We start from the raw sequence: 14,158 nt of genomic DNA on the forward strand, positions 1-14,158 counted from the left end.
AAAAAAAAAAAAAAAAAAAAAAATCCTTTTGTTTGACCATGCTTATAGGTTTGAATGGTAAGAAGATCAAGTATAATGAATTAAATTGTCGTTTGATAACCAATTATGTTTTGTCTGAATTATTTATAGGGTCAGAATCAAAGGATTCATCTGGATTGATTTAACTTTGTATTAATTTACACCCTTCATTAGCTAATTCTAATACCAGGTATTAGCTATAGCTGGATGATATGGTTTTAAATCAACTTTAGTGGAGAATATGTTTATGTATTTTATTTATTTAAAAAAGGTGTCGTGTAAAAGAAGGCAAATAGGGATAATGTTGCCAAATTCAACTGGCCCTATCCTGTATTTGCTTGGAACGATCATTATCAAAATCTTCGTATATGAGATGTCATTTCCTAAGGATGTCTTTAATTAATGAAGATGTAAGTATCTTGATGACCCAACATACATACCACATACCACATTAACTTTCTTTCATAAAAGATAATAGTTTATAGGAATATAATTTTTCCCATGGCCACGTGGAAGTTGGGCTGCCCCTTTTCTCATCTCTATTGACGTTGGGTTCTAGAAAGCATGTCGTAATAAATCCCATCCTCACATTTCCTTCCGTAGCAAGCGAAAGTGTCACGCAATTTATCTAATGTGTGTCCATTTCTGAATTTATTATTTAACAAATTATGCATATGTTTAATGTTTACTATCTTGTTTGTCTTTATAGATGACAGCAGATTATGTTCATAAAGTTTCTTCTCGGAGCTGGTCTACTCTTTCTATAACAAGATCATTCGGTAAGTGACAGCAGATTATGTTGATAATGATTTCATTTTTTGCTTTATATCTTTAAAATTTATTCTTGTTATATTGCATGTTTCTTACCATGGCATCACTTTTGAATTTGGCTAACAACTACTGAAACCAAAACAATGCAGCTTATGGGTGGAAATTGTGTTTATAAGTTTAATTTTACAAAAAATGATTATCAAACTAACCTTCGAAACTGTAGAGCTATCGGACTGACTCACAAGAATGATTTGATATTTATGATATTTTTGCGTCCACTTTGTGGGGAGATATTAAACGAGAAGGAAAAAAAGAAAACTGCCGGACAGAACACGACACACGAGTGGCTGAGAAAAGTGGTAATAATAGAAAGACAAAAATAACCAAACTATGTCTTTCTCTCTCTCTTAATCAGAGCAAGAAAGAAAGCAAAATGGAAAACAGAGCAATTAAGTTGGGGAAAAAAAAAACAAACAAAAACAAGTGAGCCGCCATTCAGTCAAACCCACGAGATTTGACCAAAATACAGTCAACAATCCCCCATGAGACTCCCTTTCCTGGAACCCTCCTCTCTCCCCTCTCCTTCTTTAACTTTCTCTTTTCACCATTTCTCTTCACAATCTCTTCTTCTTCTTCCTCTCTCATGGCTTCTTCTTCCGGGAGCTTAGACACCTCCGGGAATTCCCATCCCTCTTTCACTTTCTCCAGTCATCCTTTTATGACTACTTCTTACTCTGACCTTCTCGCCTCCGGCATCGACGATCCTCCTTCCTCCGCCACACCCCACGGTTCTCTCCGGAGTTCCACTACCGGCGTTCCTAAATTCAAATCCCTCCCTCCTCCCTCTCTGCCTCTCTCTCCTTCTTCCTTTTTCGCCATTCCTCCTGGCTTGAGTCCGGCCGAGCTTCTCGATTCTCCTGTTCTTCTCAGTGCTTCTCATGTACGTTTCTTTTCATTTTAGCTTATGGGTCGGATTTATTTTGGTGAAATTCATGTTGGTTTAATGGGTTTTGTCTTTTTTGTTCTTGTGTTCAGCCTCTGCCGTCGCCGACTACTGGGAGTTTCCCGTCTCAGTCGTTGAATTGGAAGAACAATTATGGTTATAATCAGCAGAGCATTAAAGAAGAAAACAAATATCTGTCCAACTTCTCATTTCAAACTCAATCGTCAAAGCCGCCGCCTTCGTCTTTTCAGCCTTCCTCCACCACAGCTCCGATGGTACGTGACACCGAAACAGAGGATTTTTCTTTTTCTTGTTCGTATCATCAAATCTCTGATTCATTTTGTGATTCCGATTCAGAGTTGGAGTTTTCAAGAACAGGGCAAGAAACAGGACGGTTTTTCGTCGGAGAATAATATGGTGAAGCAGAGCTTCTCACCGGAATACGGGATTGTTCAAAACCAGAGCCAAATCAACGGCGGTGGGCAGTTGCAGTCCGACTACGGCAACAATTACCCGCAACAATCTCAGACGGTGAATCGGAGGTCCGACGACGGATACAATTGGAGAAAATACGGCCAGAAACAGGTCAAGGGAAGTGAAAATCCGAGAAGCTATTACAAGTGCACCTTCCCCAGTTGCCCAACAAAGAAAAAGGTCGAAAGATCCTTAGATGGACAGATCACGGAGATCGTTTACAAAGGCAGCCATAACCACCCGAAGCCCCAATCCACGAGAAGGTCGTCGCTGTCATCCGCCGGTTCTTCCCTATCCATGGTGGTTTCGAATCCGGCCGCCAACGAGATGGCGGACCAGTCATTTACAACTCAAAGCAGCGCCCAATTCGACGGCGTTGCAACGCCGGAGAATTCCTCGATTTCAATCGGCGACGACGACTTCGATCGTAGCTCTCAGAAGAGCAAATCCGGAGGGGACGACTATGATGAAGTCGAGCCAGAGGCGAAGAGATGGTGAGTGGGGCTAAATCTGATGCTATGTTCTTGCAAATTGACTCTGTTTCTCTGTTTCTTAAACTAAGGATTTGGGTATTGATTTTCAGGCGAAGGGAAGTTGAGAACAACGAAGGCATGTCGGCCGCCGGCAGCCGGACAGTGAGAGAGCCGAGAGTCGTTGTTCAAACCACCAGCGACATCGACATTCTCGACGACGGCTACCGGTGGAGGAAGTACGGACAGAAAGTGGTGAAGGGAAACCCAAATCCAAGGTGAAAACAATCTCTCATTTCATTTCATTTCCTCTGAAAATCCAAACTTTGATTCCTAAATGTCCAAAGCTTTGTTTTTTTGCAGGAGTTACTACAAATGCACAAACCCAGGATGTCCTGTAAGAAAGCATGTGGAGAGAGCTTCACACGATCAAAGGGCAGTGATCACAACCTATGAAGGCAAGCACAACCACGACGTCCCACCGGCACGAGGCAGTGGAAGCCATTCCCTCAGCCGTGCATTCCCCAACAACGACCCTCCAGCCACCGCAATCCGCCCATCCGCGGTGGCCCATCAGTCAAACAACGGCGGCCATCAGTCCCTGCAGACAGCATTCGCGGTGGAAATGGTCCAAAATCCCAATGGATTTTCATTCCCGGAATTCGGAAACTCAATGGGAATGGGATCGGGATCTTACATGAACCAAACCCAACCCAACCATAATTTCGCTCGAGCCAAAGAAGAGCCCAGAGATCATGACATGTTCATCCAATCTCTCCTATGTTGACACTAAGGGGTTTTCCAATTCTTTTTTTCTCTCCTTTTGGGGGGTTTTTTACGAATTAGGCAAAACTTCAAGTCCAAAAAAAAAAATCAAATAAGGTTTATTTAATTCTTTTTTTCTTTTGGCTGTATATTTTTTTTCTTAGGGGCTGGTTGGGTTTTATTATTATTTTCTTTTTTGTATTAGTATCATAATACACCTGTATGTTATAGATCACAATTATACCTTCAATATTATTATTTTTTGTTTTTAAGTTTGAATATATAAAAGAAATTGGCGAAATAAATGTTCGATATTTAGAAAAAAAAAATGAAGAGGTGACAGATAGATAGCAAGATATGTGATGTCATCGCTGACGTCAGCACAAAGTTTGAACAAGTCAAAGAAAGCGGTGGAGGGGGTGGTGAGTGGATTACTTGGCGGAGAAGCTGAAGGAGGAAAGTCAACTTTGGGGGACCAAGGTTATTAAATGACTATTTTAACCCACTTTCACACGGAAAGGGTATTTGGGTAAAATGGAAAGAGAAGAACGAGTACGTGAATGTCACGGAGTAAATAGGAAAGAGAGGAGGTGACACTTGGCAAAAGGAGATTGGTGGGTGAGGGCTAGTTCCACCCACCGACATGTCGTAACCAGATTTCGCCTTTTTTTTCTTTTATCCCTACAACACAATTCACAATTATCTTGTTGCCAAACATTTTTATTCTCTTTTAAAATTTGGAAAAATAGAAACTTTTTAGATGCCATTGTTTTTTTAAATTAAAAGTTATATTTCTATTTTTTATTTTAGTTTGAGATCGACTCTTCTTTCTAATCAAAACACTCTCATTGAACTTGAAACTTTAAAAGTATAGTCCAATGTTTGGGTAATTTCATATAAATGGACGTTCGAGATGTTACAATTAAGATGATCGACACGTGGGTCAATGCCGAACGGATACATCCAAACAAGCCAAGATAGCCAACATGTGTGGAGACATGGGATGCCATCACGATGCATGGGCTGTATTGTTGGGAACCAACACAACAATGACAATTGAACATGCACGTGAGCAAACAAGGTTAGATCGTACACAAGAGATGTTTGACGATCCTGGGAAGTCAGAAAAGTGGACGAAAAATATGAATATGGGTTGGGTTCCTATTAAAGAGAATGATGGAAAGAGTAGGATTGTGATTTTTGTATGAAAATGTATGGACAAGCATCAATTTCTAATTATAGAGGGAAGAGGAAGGAGGAAGGGAGGAGTAATAGATGGTTAGAAAGTAAGGAAGGAAATTGACCACAAAGTTTGAAAGCCATATTGAAATAATTGAGAGTGAAAGGAATAGTTTAAACGAGATTGAAGGGTTGAAAGGATGAACATTCGAGCAGCGCACAATGGCAGCTGGGTGTGCCAGCCCAACGAGCGTTACAGATCCAGAGGCATTTTCTTTGGGGACAACCCTTTCTCCTTTGGAAACACCGTTTTTCTGGCTCAAATCTCCGTCTCCTCGCTCCTCACCTGCCTCTTACAATGCCTCCTCACACCCATTGGGGAGAGCTCCTTCTTTTCTCAGATGCTGGTCGCGCCCGCACCCGCCTGTCCTTGTTCTTTTTTCTTTTTTTTCTTTTTTTGTTGACTTTGGGTTTGTTTCCTTCAGGTGGGCCTTGTCCTTGGGCCGTCGTTCAACGGTGGAAACAGCCCACTTCTGGAGGTGGTGTTCCCCTACAAGAGCTTCTACGTCAGCGAAACCTTCGCCTTCTTCGGGTGCATGATATTCATGTTCCTCATGGGCGTTAAAATGGATCTGACATTGATCACCAAATCAGGGACAAAGGCCATGGTCATCGGCGTGTTGGTGTTCCTCTTCCCATTGCTTATCAACTGCCTGTTGTCGGTGTACCTAAAGAGCACAATCGACATGGATAGCAATTTAAAGGACTCCCTCACCGCCATCGGCGCATTTCAGTCCTCCAGCTCCTTCTACGTCATCGCCTGCGTTTTAGAAGATCTGAAGCTTCTCAACTCCCACATCGGCCGCCTCGCCCTCTCCTCCTCCATGATCAGCGGCACCTTGAGCTGGATCTCCATAGTCATCTGCTTCACCCTACGCCAAACCTCGATGGAGCAGCAAGACGCGCTGCCCTGGATGGCCATTTGCGTGGCGTGCATGATCATCCTCGTCATTTACATTCTTCGCCCCATCATGTTTTGGATTGTGGAGCAGACCAACATCTCCGGGGGGCCCATTAAGGAAAGCTACGTGTTTTTGATGTTCATAATGATGTTGTTCTGTTCTCTGTTTAGTGAGTTCGTGGGCCAGCATTTCTTATTGGGCCCAATGATTCTTGGGCTGGCTGTGCCTGATGGGCCGCCCCTTGGGTCCGCGTTGGTGGATAAACTCGAGTCCTTTGTGTCCTCCATCATGCTGCCCTTCTACTTCGTCATTAGTGGCGCTAGAATCAATCTCTCCAAGCTTGATATGAAGAGCATTTGGGTCGTTCAATTGTTGGCGTTTGGGAGCTTAATGGGGAAGCTGATTGGGGCCACGCTCCCTTCCTTGTACTGCAAAATGCCCTTGGTTGATTCCTTGACCTTGGGACTCATCATGAGCACTCAGGGCATCTCTGACATTCTCTTTCTCCAACAGGGATTGCTCCTTCAAGTAATTCCTCCTCCCTCCCTTTACAGGCTTTAAAATACACTATTCCAAATTAGGTAGGATTGATGTCTCTTCATTCATATTACTTTTGGTAGCTCGTGAAAATGGGTGGCGTCTGTGTGTGTGTGTCTATGTGTAGATGATAGACCTGAATTCATACAGCGTGATGGTGTTAGCGATGATGGTGATGACAGGGGCGACATCGCCGATAGTGAAAATGCTATACAAACCATCAAACAAATACACATGCAATAGGCGGAGGAGGACCATTGAGCATACCAGCCCAAACGGGGAGCTGCGTGTGTTGCTTTGTATTCACCACCAAGACAATACTCCCTCTGTAATCAACCTCCTTGAGGTCTCCAATCCCACCATTAAAAGCCCCATTTGCTTCTACCTCATCCACCTCATCCAGCTCACCGGCCGAGCCTCTCCGCTCCTCATCCACCACCACCCCAATCGTCGCAGCTCCAAACGCTGCAATCTCTCCGATCAAATCATCAATGCCTTCCAACTCTTTCAGCAAATGAGTTACGATAAGGTGGGTGATAATGATCTTTTGTTTTTGTTAGGAACCACGACCCTCCATAGTACTCTTCTGATATTGTTCACTTTGAGCATTAACTTGTCACGAACCTCCACAATGATATGATATCACGAGTTTATAAGTAAATTCATTGGAATGAGACCCTTTGGAGAGCTTATGCTCAAAGTGGACCATATCAGATTTCTAATATGGTTTCAGAGGTCGGCCCTTGACTTATCTATGTCAAACAAAGAAGTTGGGAGCCTCGAAAGTGTAGTCAAAAGTAATTCAAGTGTAGAACAAATGACATACTTTGTTCTAAGACTCCAGAGAAGGAGTCGAGCCTCGATTTAGGGGAGGTTCTATAGTGTACTCTATTCGAGAGGAGGATTGTTAAGAGGGAGTCCCACATTGGCTAAACCCATGATCATGAACGTGGGACTCCAGCCCAACAATTCTTGACATAGCTCTCATGTCTTTAATTAGCCAATGTCATACTCCTCCTCTCCATAATTCTCAACCGATATATTTTTGTGGTTTTAGGTTATAATGAACGCGTTCACATCGGTGGCTCCCTTTGCCACCATGCATGACGATGTATGCATGTTGGCATTGGAGAAGCGAGTGTCGATGGTGATCGTGCCGTTCCACAAGCGGAGGACAATGAACGCGTACGAGGGTTCGGTGAATGCAATAAGTGCAGTGAACAAGAACATTCTATCAAAGGCTCCATGTTCGGTCGGGATCTTGATAGACCCTATGATAATGGCGACCACCGCCAACACGGTTCCCATAATGAACAGAGCGGAATTGTACAAGGTGGGGCTGATTTTTGTGGGAGGCTCGGATGATCGGGAGGCGCTAGCGTATGCAACGCGCATGGTGGAGCATCCCATGGTGACGCTCACGGTGGTCCGGCTGATTCATCCAAAAGGAACCACCCACCAACCGGCGGACCAAGAACATGACTTCGAGATGCTAAACGAGTTCAAGCTGATCATGTCGAGCTCAGGGATAAAGCACTGTTTCTACGAAGAGGTGACGGCGAGCGACTGCGTGGGGCTGATCGGAGTGATGAGGAAAATGGAACACAATTACGATCTCATATTGGTGGGGCGGCGCCACGATGGGGACTCGGCGCTGTTCGTGGGGTTGAACGAGTGGCACGAGTACCCAGAGCTGGGGTTCATTGGGGACATGTTGGCGACCATTGATTCCCCCAGCGACGCCACAGTGCTGGTGGTTCAGCAGCAGACCATCGTGGGCGATCATGAGCTTCTAGAAGATTTCCGATGCCTAATGGATGAGTCGTTTCCTATGGAAGTAGTAAAGCCCCTCAACTCTTCCAATTCATGGCACCACAAACCTGACCCTACTTGATTCTCTTTTATCATTAAATTTTATTTTAATTTTCTGTACAAATAAATTTTTTTTATTCTTAGATTATAATATAAATTAAATATTTCATTATTTATTTTTATAATTAAGCTAAACAATTACAAATGAATACCAATACATTTTTAAAAAACAAATTGACTGTACACGATCTTCACAGTTCCCATTTCTGTTCATCGGCCGCCGCCAAAGTTTTTAAAAAAGGACAAGATCATAAGAATTACGACATACATATTTTTAAAAAAATTCGATGTCGATAAGAGAAGGGTATTTTGGGGGTTTAATTAATCTTCATTAATGCTCAGTAGATGAGGCCGCCACGCGCCGCTGCCGGCACGGCTGCTCCGACGATCTCGGCGGCCGGGTTTAGCCTTCTTGAAGACGATGACATCCTCCATCCGGTGGGTGAGATCGTTGGGTTCTGGGAAAACCGCGTCGCTGGAGGTGGCGGAGGAGGGATTTTTGGCAGCCTTCCGGTGGTCGGAGCTAGCCGGAATCAAGAAATAAATGCCGCCACGACGGAGGTGAGATTCGGGGGAGAGAATGGTAACATGACGGACGAGGTGGTGGTGGTCGTCGGAGGGAGTGGTGAGAACGTGTCCAGGATTGGCATCTAGGATCTCGGCGGCGGCGATGGGCGGAGAGAATTCTTGGACATGGCCGTTGAGATGAACCACTCTGATCAAGTCCAAAGCGCCACAGGGAAGAACACAACCCAAACAATGCCTTAAACTATTCCCCATTTCACCAGAGAAAAACGGCAGCGTTTTGGAATGGAGCTTTCAAAGAAGAATTGAAGAGAACTGAAAATTGTGAAGGGGAAAGAACGGGGAAAAAGATGAGATTTATATAATAAACACAAAAATAAAAGAAAAATAAATTTAAAAAAATGGAAAGTACGAAAATGTCCTTCTGAAGTGGATTCCGAATTATGGCGTTGGTTTCTTCTAATTTACGCGTTATTTTTATATTTTAAATAAATATATTTTAGGCAGCTGTTCTTATTTAAATAAAAAAAAAGGAAGAAGTAATTGGAATATTTAAAAAGAAAATAAAAAATAATTAAAATAAGGAGAGGTAGGGGACATGACAGCGTAGGGAGTGAACGCGAATATAGCCATCCGACAAACGCATACTTCAAACTCCAAGTGATTAAACTTCCTTCACGTACGGAATTATTCCTATTCAATTTCCGTAATTATATATTTAAAAATACTCTAAAACATTTTATTAAATTAATTAAATCTAAAAACAATAATGTATTTTAGATGAATTTTGTTTATGCCTCAATCTATGATATTTTAAAAATAAATATTAATGTTTTTTAATACTTTTATTTAATTTCGTTAATAAAATATTTAAATAATGTATTAAAAGTATAGAAAATGGAAAAAAAAAAAATAGGGAATTGGTGTGAGGTTGTGGAGGCATGTTACAAACTAAAAGGAAGCTTCCTATTTATTTGTTTATTTACAATTTTCCAGACATTTATTATTATTATTATTATTATTATTATTATTATTATTATTATTATTATGAAACCCAAACATAACATAAGACAAGACACCGACCATTGAATAATCCCAATTCCGACTAAGCTTACTATTATAAAACATTTGATTAATTAAGGAAACCTAAGCCCATCACACCACCTAAGATTCCAAAATCTGTCGCTATTTTATTAACTAATTAATCTACTTTATAAACTCGGTTACGTAATACCCTTTTTAAAATATTATGATTTTGGTTGTTACTACGTGCATGTTATAAATTTCATTTAAAAGTATAAATTAAAATATTAAAACATGACTATACATGGTACCTAATATAACGCGTCTAATAGTAAATTTCCTTTGCTTCAATAGCAATTGTTATCCAAACCTTAAAAGAATCTCGATAATGCCTAAATCTAATCACCACTGTCACATGATGTACATATAAACTTTATTATTCTTAATTCCTGCTTAGATATGTTTAACAAACTCTTGAACCGGCTTAAATGTAAGGAAAATACTCTACCGGTCTAAATTAAAAGAAATTGACTGAAACCATGTTGAAATGATTGAAAATCTTTTAACAGAGAAAAGAACCTCGAATTGGACAAAAATTTATTGACCGATGATTGTTGATTGAATCGATAAGAACCCAAAAAATTGAACGAATTGGACCTAACCTTGAACCAGGCTTGAACTCGAACTAGAGATATTCTTCTTCATGAGTGAACTAACGTGAATCCTGAAACCTAGCGACAACAACCTGATCAATAAAACCCAATCCACGTGTGGTCCACAACGGTGATAGTGTGCAACATGAGGATTATGGAGCTACAACAACGGCAATTCTAAAAAATTAGTGATGTTGGTGCACTGTGTGAAGGTTGTTAAATAATAATAATAATAATAATAAAAATAATGTAATTCGTGTTAATTAGAGAATTGAAAGAAGATTGGCAAGGATACTAAAATTCAAATCCTTATAGTTGTGGTCAGAGATTAGATTTATGCCAACCCATTTGATCTTAGTTGGATCGGTTGTAATTATTTTGAAATTGAAAAAAGCAGTAGAATTCAATGAATCAAATCTTCAATCTTATTGTCTTTTCGCATACAATTCAATGAATCAAATATGCAATTGATCTTTTTTTCTTTTTAATTATTAGTCAGAATTAATCAAGAACTAGCCACAGAGTGCGTGCGGAAAATAGTATATTTCTGTGTACCTGTTTGTTGCGATTCCTTTAGGATCGTCGTCTTCTTGGCCGGATTGGATCCATAAAACAGGAATCTGTGGAGGCCAATTTGGATCAGATCAGATCAGATCAGATCTCAACTCATTGCCCAATTTCAGGAACAATCAAAGGCTTCAAACGCCCAGTAATCTCTCCTAATCCTCCATTCTGAATCATTAAACAAAAAGAGCAAAGCCCTTCAGATTTAATCATTCATATTCATTCACTATAACACTTGCACCCACCACATCAAATCCCATTACCACTTTGCCCAACATTCTCTCTTATCAAACACCCCATTTCTACACATATACACGCAATTTTTATTCACCTCACCTCCTTCCGCCGCCGCCTCCTCCTCCTCCTCCTTCGAACAGCTCGGTGATTCGACCCTCCACATCCTCCACCGTGTACTTCAAATACCGGTCTGTACGCTTTGCCAACTCCGGCAAACTCTGGTACCTTCCGACGAACTTTTGATATGCCGGCAACAGGGTTTTGGCGACTGAGATTCTTGCTTCTTCTCTAAGCTGATGCTCGAATATCACCCATGTGGATTGGGTTTGGCAGACTTGTTCAAACTGCACGTTGAATGATTGGAGCTTCTCCTTCATCGCAGCCGGAGCTAAAGAGCCACTGTCCACTTTCAACACTCCGATCACCTTGCTCCATGAGCTTCTCAGGTAATTCCCAAGGTATTGCCGGTTTTTAACGGAGTGCTTTCGAATCCAATCCTCACCTAAAACTGATCCTAATTCACTGTCTTTCACTTTCTGGACAATGTATCGCCCATTGTTCATCAGAAACACAGAGCTCAAGGAAAGATCCTTGTATATCTTGGACTTCGCCTCTAAATTGCTCTCTAAAACCTCCATAATCCACTCCATTTGAACTGACAACGATGACGATGATGATGCTGCTGCTCTGTCCTCGAGCTTGCTGTAGTCCTTGGAGGTAAGAGCGACTTCTTCGAAAACTTGCTCCAGAGTCTGCCGCGACTTACAGGCTGCTCTAAGGTAATTCATCACATATCGAGTGATTGGATGAAGGCCGCCCCCCGGTACCGGAGTCTTAGCCGGATCACGACGGATCAAATTCTCAAGCTCCATGAAGATCCCCTTGATTGTTCCGCCAAAACTTTTCCAGATTGTGAGTGCTTCATTTCTAAGAAACGAACAGTACAGGTCTGGAAATACTGAATCGAACTCTGGCATCAAGTCTCTCAAGGTTTCGAACATATCTATAATTTTGAAGAGTCGTTCTGGGGCGCGGGAGCCAATTGCCACCGCATCTGCAAAATTCAGTAGCTGGATCGTCGATCCTCGACAGACCTCCATGAAAGAGAGATTAGCGGTGGAGGAGAGGCCGACGAAGACGCGTTCGCAGAGGTGTCGTTCGCTTGGGAAGAGAACTCGAAGGGAGACGCTAATCGCTTTCATCCAGCGCTCAATCTCCTCTTCAAGGTCATGCCATTGCATCTTTTGAACTTCATCGATGCTCAGTTTCTGTAACCCCAACCTAGAAAGACTCTCCTCCAAGAACTCCCTCCTGCAGCTACTGTAAGCGTGCGAGCACTCCTTCTCGAACCCAGCCGCAACCATACGCTTCGATATCTCATGGAGATCGCCGATAGTCCCCGACGGAAGCGCGTCGATAACGATGTTGTAGTCCGTCACCGGCTGCGCCACAGGGATCTGGAGACCATCGCCAAGAATTCCTTCCGCAACATCCTCATCTTCCTCAGAATCGAAGCAGAAATCACCAGTTGACTCGCCGTTCCTGAAATGACGAGTAAGTTCAAAAGACTCACCTCCACGGTCCATCAACGACCGGAACTCTTGGTCGACGCGGAACATCGCCTGCTGCATCAGATCGTCAGCGCGAGCAAGGTAGTTCCCAACAGACTTATCCCTAGCCATCGGCGTCCAGTCCCTAATGATTGCCATCAACTCATCGATAGCGTCAAGAAACGCAGAGGAATCAGCAGAGTCAGCCCAAATTGGATGGTCGGCGACCAAGTATTGGGAGATCCGGCGGTCCAAAGACTTGAGAGAGCGATGCAAATCGGCGGAGCCTCTGGGATCAAGCTCATCGGGCTTATCAGACAACTTATCGAGGGAAAACCTAGCATCAAAATTGGAGAAAATGTGAAGAATATCATCAGCCATGGACTCGTTGCGACCCATGGTCTTGGCTATGTGGCGAGCCATAGCCAGCAACTTCTCCTCGCCGTTGTCAACCATTGATAAAAGGAAGATGGATCAGAAACAAAGCAAAGCAAAGCAATGGAAGGCGCAGAAGAAGAAAAGGGGAAGGGAAGAATCAAAGAGCGAGAGACATGGAAACGAGGTTCAGATACATGAAACTGTTTGCGAAAATGCCAGAGAGAAACAAATCGAAGAGACGGTCAGGAAATTGATGAAGAAAAAGAGTGATTGGAAGAATTCAAAAGTAGAAATAAAAAATGGGAAGGGAACGCGGTTTGTTCATCACTCGTTACATTACTCCCTCTTCTCCATCCATATCAATAAATAATTGCCATTCATCCTTCAACTTTAATTGGTTTCTAATTTGTTCTCGGAATTTAAAAAAAACTTCAACTTTAATTGGTAAGTACTTTGTCCTTGAGATAAAAAAAAAATCACTCGAGCATAATCCAACCTTAATTGGTATATAATTTGTTCTCGAGATTAAAAAAATCACTCTCGAGCATACTTCAACCATAATTGGTAAGTACTTTGTTTTGGTACAACATATTATTTCTCGGAAAAAGAAACCCGAAAAACTATAGGTCATATTTGATTGGTACGATTTCCACAACATTATAATAATTTAGGGATGATTGATAGAAGGAGAAAAGATACGTTGATTTTGTGTTAATGCAAGAGAATATTATAAAGTTTGTAAATTAGTGGGTGGAAAGTAAAAGTGGAAGAGGGATGGTCAAAGTTTAAGACCAAAATGAATTGGTTGGAGAATATGAAGGAGGGAGAAGGGTCCCAAATCACCTTTTTGGTCTTATTTTTCAAACTTCATAATCATTATGCATTACCCTTTCAATTGAATCATATTCTTTCATAAAAATTAATTAATTTGTTAATGGAAGGCTAATTTCAAAATTTTAATAATAACTATAAATGGGATTCATCCCGAGACCTAGAGAAATATGATCTAATAAAATGGGACTAAGGAGTAATTATAGATCGAGGGAGAATGGAATGATTATAAAACTAGTAAGAATTGATACTTTCAAGAACTTTGTCACTAAAATTTTTAAAAGAGAATGCAATAATTGTAAAAAAAGAATGGTATGGATTACACTATGAATGGTTATATTTTCAAAAACTTTATGATTCTTGTCATTATATAACTAAAGAAAAATGATTGCTACATTCACTTTGC

The 14,158-nt window shown here is 41.5% G+C and overlaps 4 protein-coding genes across 4 annotated transcripts; 2 read left to right on the forward strand and 2 right to left on the reverse strand.

Annotated features, from left to right (window-relative positions):
- Positions 1-861: 861 nt before the first annotated feature.
- On the forward strand, positions 862-3,549 carry LOC111464886 (probable WRKY transcription factor 26). Its single transcript, XM_023109161.1, has 5 exons — positions 862-1,729; positions 1,825-2,007; positions 2,090-2,700; positions 2,790-2,954; positions 3,040-3,549. The coding sequence occupies exons 1-5, from the start codon at positions 1,433-1,435 to the stop codon at positions 3,461-3,463; spliced, it is 1,680 nt and encodes a 559-aa protein (XP_022964929.1). The 5' UTR covers positions 862-1,432; the 3' UTR covers positions 3,464-3,549.
- A 1,172-nt stretch (positions 3,550-4,721) lies between these two features.
- Positions 4,722-8,013, forward strand: LOC111464735 (cation/H(+) antiporter 15-like). The gene is made up of 4 exons (XM_023108978.1): positions 4,722-5,027; positions 5,106-6,110; positions 6,247-6,648; positions 7,177-8,013. Exons 1-4 carry the CDS (start codon positions 4,821-4,823, stop codon positions 8,011-8,013), a joined length of 2,451 nt encoding a protein of 816 aa, XP_022964746.1. The 5' UTR covers positions 4,722-4,820.
- Positions 8,014-8,175: 162 nt separating this feature from the next.
- On the reverse strand, positions 8,176-8,837 carry LOC111464913. The gene has a single exon (XM_023109194.1). The coding sequence runs from the start codon at positions 8,769-8,771 to the stop codon at positions 8,313-8,315; it is 459 nt and encodes a 152-aa protein (XP_022964962.1). The 5' UTR covers positions 8,772-8,837; the 3' UTR covers positions 8,176-8,312.
- A 2,028-nt stretch (positions 8,838-10,865) lies between these two features.
- LOC111464860 (exocyst complex component EXO70B1-like) lies at positions 10,866-13,326 on the reverse strand. The gene has a single exon (XM_023109118.1). It carries the CDS (start codon positions 12,997-12,999, stop codon positions 11,089-11,091), a length of 1,911 nt encoding a protein of 636 aa, XP_022964886.1. The 5' UTR covers positions 13,000-13,326; the 3' UTR covers positions 10,866-11,088.
- Between the last annotated feature and the right edge of the window lie 832 nt (positions 13,327-14,158).

Source organism: Cucurbita moschata, unplaced genomic scaffold, assembly GCF_002738365.1.
Source record: "Cucurbita moschata cultivar Rifu unplaced genomic scaffold, Cmos_1.0 Cmo_Scf00031, whole genome shotgun sequence".
In the NCBI taxonomy this organism is placed as follows: domain Eukaryota; kingdom Viridiplantae; phylum Streptophyta; class Magnoliopsida; order Cucurbitales; family Cucurbitaceae; genus Cucurbita; species Cucurbita moschata.

Bases quoted from the DNA above. Each gene is read 5' to 3' on its own strand.
- LOC111464913 (XM_023109194.1), bottom strand. From the start codon at position 8,771: ATGGGGAATAGTTTAAGGCATTGTTTGGGTTGTGTTCTTCCCTGTGGC.
- LOC111464886 (XM_023109161.1), top strand. From the start codon at position 1,433: ATGGCTTCTTCTTCCGGGAGCTTAGACACCTCCGGGAATTCCCATCCC. The intron at 2,008-2,089 runs GTACGTGACACC...ATTCCGATTCAG, and splicing joins CCTCCACCACAGCTCCGATG to AGTTGGAGTTTTCAAGAACA. The intron at 2,955-3,039 runs GTGAAAACAATC...GTTTTTTTGCAG, and splicing joins AAGGGAAACCCAAATCCAAG to GAGTTACTACAAATGCACAA.
- LOC111464860 (XM_023109118.1), bottom strand. From the start codon at position 12,999: ATGGTTGACAACGGCGAGGAGAAGTTGCTGGCTATGGCTCGCCACATA.
- LOC111464735 (XM_023108978.1), top strand. From the start codon at position 4,821: ATGAACATTCGAGCAGCGCACAATGGCAGCTGGGTGTGCCAGCCCAAC. The intron at 6,111-6,246 runs GTAATTCCTCCT...GTCTATGTGTAG, and splicing joins AACAGGGATTGCTCCTTCAA to ATGATAGACCTGAATTCATA. The intron at 6,649-7,176 runs GTGGGTGATAAT...TTGTGGTTTTAG, and splicing joins AGCAAATGAGTTACGATAAG to GTTATAATGAACGCGTTCAC.